At 40.9% G+C, this 19143-nt stretch overlaps 1 protein-coding gene across 2 annotated transcripts in view; it reads right to left on the bottom strand.

The window, feature by feature from the left end:
- Positions 1-373: 373 nt before the first annotated feature.
- The window catches only part of LOC128932375 (uncharacterized), a 58536-nt gene continuing 39766 nt past the window's right edge, over positions 374-19143 (bottom strand). Inside the window, exons 2-4 of one of the 2 annotated variants that reach the window (XR_013518922.1) lie at positions 10582-11103; positions 5690-5802; positions 374-1438 (exon numbers count right to left, since the gene is read on the bottom strand). Coding sequence is in view for 1 of the 2 variants with exons in the window: in XM_054257612.2 (XP_054113587.1) it covers positions 11068-11103 (36 nt within the window). In the remaining variant the exon portion in view is untranslated. Of the gene's footprint in view, positions 1439-5689; positions 5803-8991; positions 11104-19143 lie in introns of those variants that run through there. The other variant, XM_054257612.2, reaches the window with a different exon arrangement.

Genomic DNA, 19143 nt, shown 5'->3' on the forward strand with positions numbered 1-19143 from the left:
TGCTCATCCTCGGTTGAAATTCTCATTAGAAATAAGGTTTATGCCATGTAGTTTCTCCAAATGTGACTTCAGTAATTTAGCTGTGTGACTTAGGTACCTTTAGATCAATGAAGAGTAAATATAAAAACATTTTCTTGAACAATATGCTAGCAGTAGTGAACAGGGGTATGGGTGTGGAAGATTTTCAAGAAGAGTTTAGCGTGAAAGATGCCATATATGCTGTTGCCAATACTTGGAACAGAATGACTAAAGGCACAGTGTACATGCCTGATAGAACCTCTGGATTGCCACTGTGTTCAGAGCTGATGATGAACAAAGTGGTGACTTTGAAGAATTCCATGTGTCAAGTGAGAAATAAAAGTCTCTGACCTTCTTATATATGCAAAAAGGTATATTTTCAGTGGTTGTTGTAAGTAAGCGGATATTGAAGACATTTTTAACATGAATATTGAGCCTCCAGTTCTTCATTAATAAACCAATGGTGAAATAGCAGAAATGGCTCTGAATCAAGATGATAGTGTTAGTCCAGGAGTGGTAGATTACGTCTATAATCCCAGTGCTTTGGGAGGCCAAGGTGGAGGGCCACTTGAGCCCATGAGTTCAAGACTGGCCCAGGCAACATAGGAGACTCTCATGTCTACAAAAAATTTAAAATTAGCACGGTTGGTTGCTCACGCCTGTAATCCCAACATTTTGGGAGGCTGGGGTGGGTGGATCACAAGGTTAGGAGGTTGAGACCAGCCTGGCCAACATGGTGAAACCCAAACTCTACTTAAAAAGATACAAAAATTAGCCGGGCATGGTGGTGTGTACCTGTAATCCCAGATACTCGGGAGACTGAGGCAAGAGAATTGCTTGAACCCGGGAGGCAGAGGTTGCAGTGAGCTGAGATCATGCCTCTGCACTCCAGCCTGGGTGACATAGCAAGACTCCATCTCAAAAAAAAAAAAAAAAATTGCTAGGCATGGAGGCACACACCTGTAGTCCTAGTTACTTGAGAGGCCGAGGTGGGAGAATCACATGAGCCCATGAGTTTGAGTCTGCAGTGAGCTATGATCTATGATCTTTGATCAAGCCACTATACTCCAGCCTGGATGACAGAGTGAGACCCCATTTCTACAAAGAAAATTTAAAGAAGCTACAAGAACAAAAAGATGATAATGACAATGAAGGTGACTTTAACATTACAGAAAAAGTGCCTAAGGCAGCATGCTGAAACTCTGTGATGGACTTATTGAAGAATGAAAGAAGCATGTGTTCATAACAGAACAAGAAATCAAGTAAGTTAATAAAATCAGAGGCTTCTAAGACAAAAACCGTTGTCAATGATGCAGATGACTCTGGAGGAAACATTTTAAAAAACCATCCAGCAGAATGTCTCCTCATTGCTAGAGGACCACTTCCTGATCCCTCCACTGCTTCTGATGTTTCTTCTCACCTGAAAAAAAAAAAAGTACAGTGTACAGTAACTTTTAATCCAAACCTCTTAATTGTAGGTAGAGACAGAAAGCCCCAGTTGTTCGTTTTGCTGTTGTTTGACAGCTGATACAGGTATCCTGATGATTTCACCACATTGCTCAGTTACCCCAAACACAGCATTTTTTTCCCTGTATTAATTGTATGTCATACTTTTTCCTGTACGTATGTGTGAATAAGTATAAGAAAACAATTGCTTATCAGTAGCATATAAAGTCAAAATCAAGAATGATGGTGATGCCAAAAAACCACACATTGTCCACATTGGTAAGATAGTGACACCTTTGCTTTTTGATGGTTCAATGTAACAAACTATTACATGCACAAAAATCATCAAACATGTTGTATAAAATTACCTTTGGGCTATGAGTATAAGGTATATATAAAACATAAATGAATTTTGCATTTAGACTTGGGTCTCACCTCCATGATATCTTATCATGTACATGCAAATATTCCAAAGTTGGAAGAAAATCCCAAATCCCCAAAATTTCTGGTCCCGAGCATTTTGGATAAGGGGTACTCAACTTGTAACACATGTGAAATATAATATGTGTGGGTGTGCTGTACAAATATAACCTTTCTTTTTTTTGAAGCAGAGTCTAGCTCTGTCACCCAGGCTGGAGTGCAATGGTGCAATCTTGGCTCATAGCAACCTCCGCCTTCCAGGTTCAAGCAATTCTCCTGCCTCAGCCTACTGAGTAGCTGGGATACAGGCACGTGCCACTGTGCCTGGCTTATTTTTATATTTTTAGTAGAGACTGAGTTCCACCATGTTGGTCAGGCTGGTCTGGAACTCCTGACCTCATGATCCGCCCACCCTGGCCTCCCAAAATGCTGGGATTATGGGCATGAGCCACCGCGCCTGGCCCAAATGTAACCTTTATTAATGTCATTGTTCATTGCTGTAGCTTGGTACTTTTAGCAGGAAATAGGCAATAAAATGGTGGAAGTTGGGCAAATCACTTACAGAAAACGTATATGCATATATGATTGTATATGTATTCTGAAAAGTCTAAAAGGGTGTATTCCAAATTGTATATGGTAGTGGGGCTTTCATATTTACTTCCATATTGGAGATTCTTTGTGGATTAAGTTGTTTTTACAACAAACTTTTTTTTTAAACATTTCTTTGTCAGTATTCAGTATTCCATATTTGTGGATTAAGTTGTTTTTACAACACACTTTTTTTTTTAACATTTCTTTGTCGATATTCAATACAAACATGTAGTTTTAATATTTTTTAATAGATCTATAAAAACAACAAAGAATCCCATGCTAAAAAAAAAAGTTTTTTCCAAAAAGTGTGGTTTGACCAAATTGAATCAATTCTTAACGCATCTTATTCCAGGCCACCACCCCAGTATGTTACAGATCATGTGAGAAAACAGACCCTACTAACCAACTTTGTTTTAAATTCTATGGCCTATTCATTTTATTTATTTATTTTTTTGAGACCGAGTCTCACTCTTGTCACCCAGGCTGGAGTGCAGTGGAGCAATCTTGGCTCACTGCAACCTCCACCTCCTGGGTTCAAGCTATTCTCCTGCCTCAGCCTCCTGAATAGCTCAGATTACAGGTGCCTGCCACCACACCTGGCTAATTTTTGTACTCTTAGTAGAGATGAGGTTTCGCCATGTTGGCCAGGCTGGTCTCAAACTTTTGACATGAGGTGATCTGTCCTCGTTGGCCTCCAGAAGTGCTGGGATCACAGGCATAAGCCACCATGTCTGGCTATGGCCTAATATTTGATAGTTATTCTTTTTTTTTTTTCCTTACAAAACTTTTAGTTAGATGTCTTCACTTAAGAAGGGAATACCTCTTTTTAAGGAAAAACAATAAATTTTCATACTACTAATTATTAAGATTTATAATCAAAAGAATCTCAATTTGAACAGAGAATCAGCAGTTTCCTCAAATGAAAAGCACAACATCTCAGAAATTGGAAATTTCTCATAAAATTTTAAAGACCATAACAATTACCTTTTAAGAAAACTAAAAAATTCATCATTTCCCCTCCATGGCCAATCGATGACAGCCTCTTTTGCTGATGGGACTGCCTCCTCTCCCCTTTGAGACTGATAACGTCATGATCATAGCTCTCTCCGCAGACCTGGTCTTTTAACAGGCTCTTCTTTAGACATCACACATCTGGTATCACTTCTTTACATATAATTTCCAATTTTTTTTTTTCTGGCTTGAAACACCCTTTTCGTTTCTGTAAAACTTTTCACTTATCAGTTAGCCCGAATTACATTTATTTATCTCATCCCAAATCTGCTCAGAGCCAAATTCATCTGTGCTTCTTTTTGTTTTGTTTTGTTTTGTTTGTTTGGTTTTGCTACCCCATAATTCTTCCCAGTCAACTAAGACCAGCCAAGACTGACATGTTTTTCTTTGACTTCTTTCCTCTCTATGCCCCACAATTCTTTGCTTAGATTTTTATTATGTACTTTGCTTCTTCCCACGTCTGTTCCCACCTCCCTGGTTCAGGCTCTTGCTTTCAAAGCAAGCAACACAAATGAAGAGAAACAAGCAATGGGAGGTCAGAGAAGCACTCACAATGGGTCTAGCATGTGACCGAGAGCTTGCAATATTCTCCTTAAGTGAAAAAGGTATTCCAAAATAATAAAACAGTGTCAACAGAGGCACCCCAGGCACAGATATGCTGGCATCATGAAAGAAAAGCAAGAAGCTGGTGGGCCTTTTCTGTTGGGGCTGTATAAAGATTCTCGGGGATTGGGTTGGACAGGTAAGTTCATTCCAGAAAGCCTTTGAATTCCATTCCCTAAGCAATGGAAAAATACACTTATGAGGCAAGAAAATCTGTTATAAAACTGGTATGGGCCAGACGTAGTGGCTCACACCTTTAATCCCAGCACTTTTGAGAGGCTGAGGCAGGAGGATCACTTGACCCCAGGAGTTTAAGACCAGCCTGGGCAACAAAGCAAGACCCTGTCTCTACAGAAAATTTAAACAAAACAACGTAAAAACTGTTGTGATGGCCAAGGGAACAAATAAATGGAAGTGTTAAATTATGGCAATAGGAATTGACACACAACATATCGACTCTTAGAATCCACTGTTTTGGTGACTAGTTGCGTGTGGGAGAGGGGCAGGTGGGAGATAAAGACACTAGAGGTAACTGAGTTTGGTAGCCTGGGTGCTTAAAAGCATAATTCACCTTGAAGAGCAATGAAAATGGAGCTTTGCATTTCTGAATGACAGTCAAGTTCAGTTTTAGGCATATAGAATATGATGTGTCAGTGGGATATACAGGTGGAGAGGTCCAAAACACTCTATTACCTCAGTGAGGATGATCTCCTAGGAAATCTATTCCTAGCTCCCTGTTGGCTATATGGCTTTTATTTATAAATGCCATCAAAACAAAGACAACCTGTCTAGCCCTGAACCTATCATGGTTCCTTTGCCACAAACCACCTTCACATTCCCACTGCTCCATTTTGGATAATGATAATCTTCATTTTCCAAAGTCCTTGTCTAGTACCTGTAGGTTGTTTACATTTTCCAAAGACCTTGTCTAGAACCTGCAGGTGGTTTTAATTTCCTTTCCCTTTAATGCTTATCTTTACTTAGGCACCAAATCTTATTAATATTTTTCCTTTACAGTGTTTCTCACATCGACAAATCTTCTGCTCATCTAACTGCTACTGCCTAACTCTGGCTCTTATTATTTTTTTTATAGCTTAGTAATCACTTCCTAACAGGACCCTTGCTGCCAGGCTGTCCACTAACAACTCATTCTATCTTCCACAATAAGGTTACTGTGGTTCCAAAAACCCTAAATTGATCTTGTCACTCCCTTTCTCACAAACCTTCATTTCAAAGCAAGCAGCATAAGTGAAGAGAAACAAACAACAGGAGGTCAGAGAAACACCTAGAACTTGGAAGATATTCTCTGTAAGTGGAAAAGCCTGGATGACAAAGTGAGATGCCGTCTCTACAGAAAATGTAAACAAAACAGCACAAACCCTTTCTCACAAACCTTCATTGACTTCCTATTATCAACAAAATAAAGTTCAAATTTCTTAATATGATTCAATTTATAATATACATATAGTCTAGCATTCTCTCCAGCCAGACTGATCTACTTATCATCCTAGGAAACTACTCTATTTTCCCCAAGTTGTGCTTCATTTTCTGCAATTTAATGAGAGTATATGGAGGGCAAAAAATAATTTTATAGAAATACCTTGAAACGTAAAAAGAGACGTGCTTGGTATCTTGACATAGTCTCAGACGGGACTCCATTGAACACATCTGGCTAACTTGCCATGCCAGGGGCTCCAGTCGCAGATCTAAAGACTACATAAAAGAAGGGAAAGAAAAAAGAAGACAAAGTAGAGAAGAAAGGAATAAAGAGGAGATCAAAGAAAGAGATGCGTAGGAGTTGGCCGTAAATGACACACATCAGATGTCTCATCCCTGTTCTAAATAACCAATCTTCATCAACTTGAAAGTGATTATCCTCTTGCCTTGGAGTGCCTCAAGGGCAGAAATGAAGTCTTGTTTTTTTTCGTCCCCAGCACCCAGCACAAAGGCTGGCACATAGATGGTGCTCAGTAAATGATTCTCAAATGAATTGCCAGCAACTGACTCATCTTCAATTAAAGGATGTCGGTGACTTCACCATCCTCCCAGATTGCATTCTGCACTTGTAAAGACTTCTTTTGCTGTCGATGTGCCTTTTTCAAGATGTCCAGAACAACACTGAGGAAAAAAGCAGCACTCAAAAAGGAATTTTTAAAATACAGTACATATTGGGAAAATTGATTTACCCCAACATATTCCTATTTGTCGGCCCTTTTTCTAGAGTCATATTTGACTTACTGTCTCATTTCCAGTTATGAGTAACTTCCACCATTAAATCTTTCAGGCAATAATCATTAATTGCTAGTCATTGTTCTTGCTATGTTGGTATAATCTGTTTTTCCTCTTAATAAACGTATTACTCTTGTGATAGTTGCTAATGAAGTTCATTCTTTCTGCCTCCACCTCTTCCCCATCTTGCCAGACCATGTGGAATTCTAATCCTGTCCTGGATGCTCGCCTTCCTAACTGACGATGGGTGTCATCTGCTAACAGCATGCTATCATCTGTCAGCTCTAGGAGCTTATTTTCTGTTCTTTCCATGTAAATCATTGATGAAATATTAAAGAATCAGCCCCAGAATGGAGGCCTGTGGGACATGATTTCTAATATCCCTGAGTTTGACATGAGTACCACTGATAATAAATTTGTTGTAAAACTACTTACCACAGAGCCACACCTCCCGCGGTATATTGGCGGAACACATAGTCTTGAGGAAGGTAATCAAAAGTCTTCCTGGGGCCAAATAGCTATGGAAAAGTTTAGGGAGAAAACTAACCTACAGTCTATCCACATTTCTGCTAAGCCGACACTTCATGTATGTTAATTTAATGCATCCGTCCACCACTCTATAAGGCAGTATGTACACTGGTTTATATCATGGATCCTAAGGTTAACATGTCTGAGGCTGAATTTTTCCTCCATCACTTTCTAGCTGCATGAACTTGGCAAAATATTGACATTTTCTGTGCTTAATTTTTATCATGTGAAAAATAACAATAGAATTCACCTCGAAGGATTGTTTTGAGGATCTCATTGCATGTAAAGCACTTAAGCAGTGCCTGGCACACACTGAATTTTCTACAAATCTTAGTTGTTATTATTATCACATATTAAAGTTGAGGAAACTAAGGCTGGTATATGGCAGAGCCAAAATTTGAGAACTAAGCGTGTCTGACTCCAAGTCTCAGCTCTTTCTACTCTATTATACAGACGTTTAGATTTATATTCAACATATTTCCAAAAGAGATTTCAGATGGAAATGGCTCTAGCAGTCAGAAATGCATTAAGTTGTACCTAAGCCTCATAATTTAAGCCACTGTTTATTTGTTGGGGAGGTATTTATGTTTGGTTGAGTTCTGTTTGACAAGTTATTTTATAAGAGAAAAAAAATGACCTAAGTATGAAATGAAAACCATAGAATACTAGGTTTGGAAAACTTCAGGGACCAGCTCATTAAAACTATAGAGTAATGACTCATGAAGGGTTCTTCTGTGATTTTTGTTAAATTTTTTTCCCAATAAGTGGCAAGTGCTCAAAGTAGAAAACTTGGAAAACTCTGACAAGCCCTGAGGAGAAAAATCACCCATAATTCAAATACTTCTGATAAACACTATTAATGTTTTCATGTGTGTACTCTCGTTAGTATTATCTTTCTTTTAAAATGAAAAATATAGCAAAATGGAAAAATTGTATCTTTGTTTACAAAACTTTTCTTTACAAAGTTGTATCACAATACGTATGCTATTTTAGTAGGCTGCTTTTTTCACTTAGCAAGAGATCATCAGCTTTTTTCTGTCACTGTTTTACTGATTGTTAATATTTGTAAAATCTATAAAAAAACAAATCATAGGAAAGTACCATAAATAACGAATCCCCTTTTGTTGGACATTTAGGTTGATTCTATTTTTTCCTTCACCATTATAAATAAAACTGTCATGAAGAGCCTTGTATTATGTTGTTGCATAATTCTCTCATTATGCACAAATCCTTCTTATCCTTAACAGATGGTTAGCCAGCCTCTGTTTGATCACTTCCAGTAACAGGGAGCTCACTTCTTTGCCAGACAGCTCATTCCATTTATGGACAACTCTAATTGTTAGAAAGTTCTTTATTTTTAACCCAAATCTGTTCCCCTTAACTTACACTCATTGATTCTAGTTTTGTGGTCTGGAATTACCCAAAGCAATCTTTTTTTTTTTTTTTTATACTTGGAAGCCCATCAAATACTTGAGGAAGGCCATAATGAAACTCCCTAAGTATTCTCTTCTTGAAGATAAATATCCACGTTTATAAGTCTTATGATAAAAAAGGATGAGAAATTGGTTGTGGTGAAGGGGTTCCTCAAGAAAGATATAAATTTGGTGACAGATCATATTTCCCTTTTTGCTTTGGCCTTCTGGAAGCTCAGAGCCTACTTGGCTGCCCTGTTTTTGTAACAGTAGAACCTCGTAACTGTTTATGTATGCAGTACCTTTTCTCTTAGACCTAATCATCCTATTTTGCCTATATTTTTTCTGTCTATAAGTTTTCCTTAAAAAAAAAAAAACTTACTGGTAAATCTCATGAAGATAGAGAATAGATTGGTGATTACCGGAGGCCAGGAAAGATAGGGGGTGAGGTGATAAAGACAGGGTAATTATTGAATACAAACACACAGTACAATAGAAGAAATAACACTTGGTGTTTTGTAGAGCAGTAGGGTGACTATGGTTAACATTAATCTTTTGTATATTTCCAAACAGCTAGAAGAGAATAATTAGAATATTCCCAGCATGAAGAAAAATAGTTAAGGTGATGGATATCCCACTTATCCTGATGTGATTATAGGAATGCATCAAATGATCACATGTACCCCAAAAGTATGTATATCTATTATGTATCAATTAAAAACATAAAAATAAATACATAATAAAAATTTTAAAATTTACTGTAAGCTCTCATAAATCCTCTGTAGTACAAGATATAGTATAATCAAGTAGGTTTCCCCATTATCTTTAGCACAAAATTAGTTAATCCTTTCGGTTCCCTGTTAGCATTTTAGTACGCATCCATGTCTTACTTCCAAAAGCTATCAGAGCAAAGGCATAGGTTAAGTTCCCTGCCCCTTTTCTCTGGTGGAGGAACTGAATGGAATGGGAGGATAGAAAACAGAATCTTATTCCTCCTGAATCATTAGTAGTTTATATCAAATTTTCAATATCTCCTCTGTCATCCAATGGCAACATTTCCTGTCCTTAAAAGACATTATAACATGTATCTCACTGACCCTCAGAGCAATGATCACCACCCATGACACTTCAGAGTCCACAGCCTATCCATACACATGTGAGGATGGGTCATCCTCCCTGCAGCACCTCTGATAGCAAAGTGCTATTATCCTCATTGTAGCCTTGGAGAATGGAGGCGCAGAGAGGTGAGACTTGAATTCAGGTCCTTTAACTCTGAATCTGAGAGCCTGTCCATGCCCCTACAGTGCAAAGACTTCGGAAGAGCTCCGGACAGACCCAAGCCAAGAGGATTTCGCTCCTGTTGGCCAGGAGGCAGGCAACTCTGCATGTTCCTCCTTTCAGTCAGGAATCCAGCTCTGATGATCCTCTTCCCACAGAGAGAAGCGTGCTAGCTGCCAGTTGCATATGGTTTGACGAAGATAGGAGAGGACATAAAGACACCCCACTCCTCCCTGTGCCCCAGGAGGAGAATCAAGCAGATTGTTTCCTACGTAAAGGAAGTGGATGTGAGAAACCTAAGGCAGCAGACAGACCTCAAATGGGTGAGAATCACACTGACTCCCCCGACCCCCTTGCAAGCTCTGTCTTAAGGATCCAAGTTCGAAGGCACCAGTGCTGTCTGTGGGCCAAAGAGCTAGACCATTTCAGCCCCAGGAGTTTCCTTCCTGAGATGCCCACCCGAAGCGAAGCTCCGCTTGCCTTTGGCCTCCCTGGAAGACCTCCACTGCTGGCAGCCTGGCCAATGTAAGAGCTCAGAGTTGAAACCCTCTTAAAAATAGCTCTGTTCCCTTCTGGGTTTAGCAACTCACACTTGAAAAGCTCTTTATTCTTTATAATGAATAGAGAGCAGGAACTTTTCATTGACAAAGAGGAGCTAAAATACAAAATAAAGGCAGACCGATGGTAGTTATTCTTTTGAAGCGGTGGACAGAGAGAGCTTCAGTACTCAGCTTTCACAGATATCAGCCCTTTCCTTGGGTTATTCCTGGAATAGAGGCATGAAGAGGCTTTTGAGCGGCTCTTGCTGTCAAAAGCTCATGTGTGGTGGGCAGTATTTCAGGCGACAGCATTAGCTAGAGACCAGCAGAGCAGCTTGAAGTTGAAATTTCAATCTAATTAATTGACTGAAGGAGAAAAAGACCCGAAAGAAAGGCTTAACTCTTTGCTATCCAGATCTCTAAGACTCCTGACCATAGTGAGGAACGGCTGCGCAGGTTTGACAGGAACAGGATAGGAGAGAAGAGGCTAAGAAGCCAATACTTACTGTGGTGGGAAGGACCACCATTAGGTATGTGTTAGGGAACCTTGTCTGTCAGAGAGGCCAGAATTACTCAATTTATGTCTTGCCCATAAATCAAAAGTAATTCAGATGGAGAAATAATGTCAAGTCTAGTTTCAAAGTAATTTATTTTCTTTAAATCAAATGAAATGTATCTCTCAGAGTCCCAATGAGCTGGTGAGAAATTTGATCTCAGTTATTACTTGGGTCTCCTTCCCTCCTTCCAAATACAAACATCTGGGAGGCAAATGAGTTGCCTGGGAAAGAGGGAGAAGACCTGTAAATTATGCAGGGTAATTGAAGCTGGTCATATGCCAAAAACTCCAAATCACATTATCTTAAGATAGGATATTGATTCCTTGCTCTGGCGAAGTCCAATGTGGATGTTCATGATCAGGTAGCCATTCCAGGCAGCACTCCTCCAAGCAGTGACTCAGGGATCCAAGCCCCTTCCATGATGGGGATCTGTCATCATCTGAGCTTTGAAATCCTTTGATTTCTGCCACCCTGATTGGAAAGAAATGAGAGATAAAGATAGAGAGATCATGAGGATATATTTATGAGTCAGTGATATGTATTACTTTAGCCCACGTTCGATCAGTCAGACTCAACCATTTAACTGTAAGTTGATACAAGGAGGCTGGCAGAGAAATAGAATTGAACTGTGTGCCCAGAGAAGAGAAATATCTATTGAATAAAATGTAGCAATCTGTACCAATGTCTTTAATCTTCGGGTCACGTGGATTTTTTTTTCTGTTATTCTTCCTGTTCATTCCACATTCTCCATAGAAGCTTGGTGCTCTCTCTTTGTCAGTGAGGCTAGAAACCACACCTGATACAGTCTTGCTGCTGCTTCTGGAGAGGGGTGTCATGGACGCGTCAAATTCTAACTCTTCTTTTTCTCTTTCCTCTAAAGCCCCCTTTTCTCTTCCCATGGGATGTCTAGTATAACCTTGTCTCTCTCTTTTTTTTTTTTTTTTTGAGACAAAGGCTTGCTCTGTTGCCCAGGCTGAAGTGCAGTGGTGTGATCTTGGCTCACTGCAACCTCCGCCTTTGGGGTTCAAGTGATTTTCCTGCCTCAGCCTCCTGAGTAGCTGGGATTGTAGCTAACTGTCACCATGCCTGGCTAATTTTTTTTTTGAGATGGAGTCTCTCTCTGTCACTCAGGCTGGAGTGCAGTGGCCTGATTTCAGCTCACTGCAGCAGGTTCAAGTGATTCTCCTGCCTCAGCCTCCTGAGTAGCTGGGACTACAGGTGTGCACCACCATGCCCAGCAAATTTTTTGTATTCTTAGTAGAGACGTTGTTTCACTGTGTTGGCCAAGCTGGTCTCGAACTCCTGACTTCACGATCCACCCACCTCGGCCTTACAAAGTGTTGGAATTACAGGTGTGAGCCATGCGGCCCAGCCCTAATTTTTGTAGTTTTAGTAGAGATGAGGTTTCACCATGTTGGTCAGGCTAATCTTGAACTCTTGCCTTCAGGTGATCCACCTGCCTCTGCCTCCCAAAGTGCTGGGATTGTGGGCATGAGCCACCACACCCAGCTGTTCAGCATCATTTTCATATAGACAGAAAAGATATAATCACTGTGAAAAGCCTAAGAACATGAAGCACACAGTTGAGATGGGCATGTGAGGCAGTTGGCTGGGCTCATCTAGGCAAGCTGATGTCACTTAAAATTATGACAGTAGGTCAGAGTCCAATGCCTCAACAAAATAACAAATTACTTTCTACCATGTATTTGAGTCTATTGTAGATAGTTGAAAACTATGAATGACAGTTGCCATAGTTTGTTTTAGTTTGCCCAAGAGAGACAAGATTTCACCTGGTGGTTTTGTTTGTTTTGTTTTTGAGTCTCCCTCTGTTGCCCAGGCTGGAGTGCAATGGTATGATCTCAGCTCACTGCAACCTCTGCCTCCCATGTTCAAGTGATTCTCCTGCCTCAGCCTCCCAGTTAGCTGGGATTACAGGCACCTGCCACTACGCCCACATAATTTTTGCATTTTTAGTAGAGATAGGGTTTCACCATGTTGGTCAGACTGGTTTCAAACTCCCTACCTCAGGTGATCCACCCGTCTCGGCCTCCCAAAGTGCTGGGATTACAGACATGAACCACCATGCCCAGCCTACCTGGTGGTTTTTATGAGTTCAAGCATTTAGACCTCGAGAATTACATTCCATGGGACTGAAGGAAATTCAAGTACTGTTCAACTACCACAATGGGCAATCTCAGAGGAAGTGTGGCTCGTGGGAGTGGCTTAGGAAGACAAGAAATGGGTACATAGTCTGATTTTCAGAAAGGAGAAAAAGTGGGAATCGAAAGTACAAATGTGTAAGTCTGAGGTTTGAAGTCAATTCTTTTTTTTTTTTTTGGAGACAGGGTCTCACTCTGTCACCCAGTCTGGAGTGCAGTGGTACAATCATAGCTCACTGCAGCCTCAATCTCCTGGGCTCAAAGGATCCTCCCACCTCAGTCTCCTGAGTAACTGGGACTGCAGATGTGCAATCATGCCTCGCTAATTATTTTAAATTTTTTGCTGAGACAGGCTGACATGTTACCCAGGCTGGTCTTGAGCTCCTGGATTCAAGTGATCTTCCAAAGTGCTGGGATTACAGGCATGAGCTACTGTGCCTGGCCCCCAGTTCTTTTTACTACTCATCTAGATTTTACTAATCAACAGTTAATTTGTAACTTTTTTTTTTTGAGATGAAGTCTTGCTCTGTTGCCAGGCTGGAGTGCAGTGGCACAGTCTCGGCTTACCACAACCTCCACCTCCCGGGTTGAAGTGATCTTTCCACCTCAGCCTCCTGAGTAGCTGAGACTACAGGCGCCGGCCACCATGCCCGGCTAATTTTTCTGTTTTTAGTAGAGATGGGGTTTCACCATGTTGGCCAGGATAGTCTCGATGTCTTGACCTCGTGATCCACCCGCCCTGGCCTCGCACAGAGCTGGAATTACAGGCGTGAGCCACTATATCCGGCCCACTTTTTACAAGTTTTAAAAGGAGCATAATAATCACTTCATATTATGATGAATTTGCTCAAAATAAATCATACTTTTGAACCAAAATCAATCAAACATTGTTTTTCCTTTTTTAGTTTCAACTATTAAGTTGTCAGGTTAAGGAACTATGATAGACCTACTTTTTCTGGAATTTGTAATAATAATGTATTTTTATAGATTTGAAGCTATTGGACAATCAGTCTTGGGTGTTAAGATTGAGCTTTGGGAACAATCCATTACGAACAAGTTGCTCTTACACATCTAAGTTCTGAAGCCATGAATAAATAAATAAACACAGGTGTCAACCAGATGAGGAAAAAGCCCTCACCTCTGTTTTTGGTTAAACTGACAAGACAATGTGGCTGGTTATGTGTCCACAAGCTGGCCCCTAATCCTTGCTAATATTCCGGGCCTAACACAGTTAAACAACCTCCTTCTCCAGTCATAGGCACAGCTGAACCACCTCTGGCCTCCCATTCAGGGGCAGCTCAGTGATTGGTGGAAGAGGAGAATGTACGGGTCCTGCACAGAGACGACTTCAAAGAATTCAGAGAAGGCCTCTTCAAGCAGCTTCAGTTCCTTCTCCAAAATTCATCAAGCATGGTCGGAGGTAGAAGGAATGAACTAGATGCAGTAGAAGTTATGATCTTGACATTTCTGCAAGGTCAGAAGGTCTTACTTCATGGGTCAAGTTAGGAATGCATAGAGGGGAATAATTCCTTTTAGCAAACAATAGGATAATCTAGAGTTCTTTCCCCTTGTGCTGTTATAGTCAGCATTTTGATATTTGATGCATATGAAGGTATAGAAAGAATGTATAGCTTTCTTGAGGTTCTTACCAAAATAGCAAGAAAAACAGACATGACAAATGGTGGACAATTAAAAATCACTTCAGCCTGGCCTGGCCTGTTGGCTAATGCTTGTAATCTCAGCACTTTGGGAAGCTGAGGTGGGTGGATCACTTAAGCCCAGGAGTTTGAGATCAGCCTGAACAACATAGCAAGACCTTGTCTCAAAAAAAAAAAAAAAAAAAAAGTAGAAAAAAAAATCACCTGGGCTGAGTGCAACTTAAAATACAGTCTCCTAAATGCAATCATTTATGTTAAAAGAAAATTTTAAAGAAAAACTCCATACACTGTGAAATTGCTCAGATACATAGTGAAGAACAACAGTGTTGGCATCAATTTATATTAAAATATGGCTGAGAATGGTGGCTTACACCTGTAATCCCAGTACTTTGGGAGGCCAAGGCAGGCAGATAACTTGAGCTCAGGAGTTTGAGACCAGCCTGGCCAACATGGTGAAACCCTGTCTCTACTAAAAATACAAAAATTAGCCAGGTGTGCTGGCACATGCCTGTAATCCCAGCTACTTGGGAGGCTGAGGCAGGAGAATCACTTGAACCCAGGAGGCAGAGGTTGCAGTGAGCTGAGATGGTACCACTGTACTCCAGCCTGGGCAACAAGAGCGAAACTCTGTCTCAAAAAAAAAAAACAACAACTTGTATTACAATGTTCTAGGGGTTTTTAGTTCACCTGAACTGAATATATTTATGATGTGTCTGCTAAAAATGTTAGTGCAGTCTCCAGCTGCATTTGTTCAACAAATACTTGTTTAGCATGTATTCCATGGCAGGCACTATGCTGGGTAGGAGTTAATGGTACCACAGTGTCTGGAGTAATCTGCCCATTTAGGGGCATGTACTTTAAGAGCAACATTAATGAATTAAGTTGGAGGATTGGTGGGAGGAGACCTGGTCCTATTTCTTCAGGTTTCCATGAAGCAATTTCTTTGTTTGTTTGTTTTTTGAGACAGTCTTGCTCTGTCATCCAGGCTGGAGTACAGTGGTGCATCTCGGCTCACTGCAACTTCTGCCTTCCGGGTTCAAGTGATTCTCATGCCTCAGCCTTCCAAGTAGCTGGGATTATAGGCGTGCACCACCACATCTGGCTAATTATTGTATTTTTAGTAGAGACAGGCTTTCGCCATGTTGGCCAGGCTGGTCTTGAACTCCTTACCTCAGGTGATTTGCCCGCCTTGGCCTCCCAAAGTACCAGGATTACAGGCATGAACCACTGTGCCCAGCCCCATGAGGCAATTTCTACTAACTCATAGAAACAATATTGAGTATTTTATTGGTAGAAATTATTTTAGCTGGAAATGACAGAGACATTGACATAACCAGCTTAAACAATAGAAAAAATTAGTATTCTTTTAAATTACAATAACAACAAAGGCCAAAGGTAGAGCAAGGGTTATATTTAGGGCTGGGGATTTATTGTTTTGCTGTTCTTTGTGTTCTTTCATCTTCTAGATAGGGGCTTTTTCTTCAAGTTGGTTCCTCCTGGTGACTCTCATCGGCTCCTGAAACAACATGCTTCCTCATTCAAAAAATTTTTCCAAGCCAGGTATGGTGGTTCACACATGTAATCCCAGCACTTTGGGAGGCCAAAGTGGGCAGATCCCCTGAGGTCAGGAGTTCGTGACCAGCCTGACCAACATGGTGAAACCCTGTCTCTACTTTAAAAAAAATTTTTAAATTAGCTGTGTGTGGTGGTGCATGACTGTAATCCCAACTACTTGGGAGGCTGAGGCAGGAGAATCACTTGAACTTGGGAGGCAGAGGTTACAGTGAGCCGAGATTGTGCCATTGCACTCCAGCCTGGACAACAGAGTGACACTCCATCTCAAACAAAAAAAAAAAAAAGAGAGAGAGAGAAATATTTTCTCCTATCTTTGAACAAAAGTCGTCTGATTAGGCTCATCTGTATCACTTGCCCATCTCTGATCCAATAGCAGTCTCTAGGAGTCATGCCATGCACTGATTGGCTGAAGACTAAATTCTGAAACCAATTACTTGCAAGGAGATTGGAGTTACTAGGATTGGTTTTAGTTGAGGATAGGGCTGGCTTCCTGAGATACTCGGGCCCATGAAAGGCTGTGCAGTGGGGCATTTGTAAATAGCATTAGGATTCTGTTTGAAAGGAGGGAAATAGTGGGAAGGATGCTAAATAGGCAACCCTGGGAGAAGGAAGGTCTCTTTGGATGGATGGATTTGATGGAAGAGAAGGTAGGTATATTTCCTTTCTTCCTTCAGAAAAACCTGATCTTTCCTAATGTGGCAATAGCTATAACTCATACCCTTAAAACCTTGCACAGTGGTGTGGATTCGATTGTCCTGCTTCTTTGTATGGGACTATGTCACAAATTCAATTAGGTGGGCGTTAGTAGGAAGGCTGATTGTGGTCAAGGTCCAAATTCTACCCTCCAATCTATGTTTACAGGAAATATAGTTGATCTTTTGATCTTCATCTGTTGGATTCCTATGTCTATTTCTACATAACTCATAACCAAGGTGGCAGGCATGATTATCACCCCTGAAAACCTCAACAAGTGTGCCCTTTGGAGCAAACCAAAATCCAAAGGATTTGGAGAACTGTCACAAAGAGGAAATGTAAAATTTAATATTGAGACTTTGTGCAGCTGTCAGAAAAAATTACTGAGACTTCCTGCTGCCATACATCAGCTACATGTATCAGATATTCAGAAAGTTCAAAGAGCACAAATTTCAGGAGCATAGCCGTCAAGAAAGCTGCACTGCTTGTAATGGGAGCCCTGTCTTTGGAAGTATTTATGCACTGACTGGATGACCATATCCCAAGTATGTTTAAACACGGAATTCTGCACATTTGGGAAGTGGAACACAGTTACTTCTATGGTACAATCCAACTTTTTGTTCCCGGTAATCCTGTTCTGTTGATTGTCTGACCTGCGGTTTCAAAGTGTAATCCTTGCAGCAGCAGCAGCAGCAGCAGCTCGGGAACTTGTTGGAAATCCAGATTAGGGCCGGTGTGGTGGCTCACCCCTATAATCCCAGCACTTTGGGAGGCTGAGGCAGGTGGATCATGAGGTCAAGAGATGGAGACCATACTGGTCAATATGGTGAAACCCCATCTCTACAAAAAATACAAAAATTAGCTGGGCATGGTGGCGCATGCCTGTAGTCCCAACTACTCAGGAGGCTGAGGCAGGAGAATTGCTTGAACCCAGGAGGCGGAGGTTGCAGTGAATGAAGATTGTGCCATTGAACTCCAGCCTGGGTAATAAGAGCGAAACTCCGTTTCAAAAAAAAAAAAAAAAAAAAAGAAAGAAAATGCAGATTAACAGGTCATAACCTAGCCCTCCTGTTATGGGTCGAATTGTGTCCCCCAGAAAGGCATGTTGAAGTCCTAACACCCAGTACCTCAGAATGTCACCTTATTTGGAAATAGGGTCATTGTAGATGCAATTAGATAAGCCAAGATGAGGCCATACTAGAGTAGGGTGGGTCCTTAATCCAGTATGACTGATGTCCTTATAAGAAGAGGAGACCGAGACATGGATTCACAAAGGGAGACCTCCATAAGACGATGGAGGCAGAGACCGAAGTTATATACCTGCAAATCAGGGAACACCAAAGATTGCCAGCAAACTACCAGAAGCTAAGAAGAGGCAAAGAAGGATCTTCCCTATTGATTTCAGAGGAAGTGTGGCCCTGCTGACCCTTTGTTTTCAGACTTTGAGTGTCCAGAAATAGGAGCTTGTTTTAAACCACCTATTTTGTGGTAATTCATTATGGCAGCCCCAGAAACCTAACACACCTACTGAATAAGAACTCATATACTGGGGCCCAGAAATATGTGTTTATAGTATCCCAGATGATTCTGATACATACATTTTAGATTCGGGGGTACATGTACAGTGTGTTACATGGTATATTGCATAATGCTGAGGTTTGGGGTACAAATGATCCCATCACCCAAGTAGTGAGCAAAAGGTTTTCCAGTCCTTTCCCCACTTCTCCCTCCCTGCTCTAGTAGTCCCCAGTGTCTGTTGTTGCCATCTTTATGTCCATGAGTACCCAATGTTTAGCACCCGCTTATAAGTGAGAACATATATTTGGTTTTCTGTTCCTATGTTAATTTGCTTAGGATAATGGCCTCCAGCTGCATCCATATTGCTGCAAAGAACATAATTTTGTTGTTTATGACTGTGGAGTATTCTATGCTGTATATGTACCATATTTTCCTTATCCAATCCACTATTGATGGGCACCTAGGTTGATTTCATGTCTTTTCTATAGTGAGCAGCACTGTGATGAGTACATGTATCTTTTTGGTAGAATGATTTGTTTTCTGTATTTTTTCTTTTTTTTTTTTTTGAGGCAAGGTCTCACTCTGTTTTCCAGGGTGGAGTACAGTGGTGTGATCGTGGCTCACTGTAGCCTCAACCTCCCAGGCTCAAGCTATCCTCCACCTCTACCTCCCAAGTAGATGGGACTGAATGCATGCCCACCATGCCTGGCTATTTTTTTTTTTTTAAAGACGGGGTCTCACTACATTGCCCAGCCTGGTCTCAAACTCCTGGAATCAACCAATCCTCTCATCTCAGCCTCTCAAAGTTTTGGGATTATGGATGTGAACCATGATGGCTGGCCCTTCTTTTGGATGTATACCCAGTGATGGGATTGCTGGGTAAAATGATCATTTTGCTTTTAGTTCTT

Source organism: Callithrix jacchus, chromosome 6, assembly GCF_049354715.1.
Source record: "Callithrix jacchus isolate 240 chromosome 6, calJac240_pri, whole genome shotgun sequence".
NCBI lineage: Eukaryota > Metazoa > Chordata > Mammalia > Primates > Cebidae > Callithrix > Callithrix jacchus.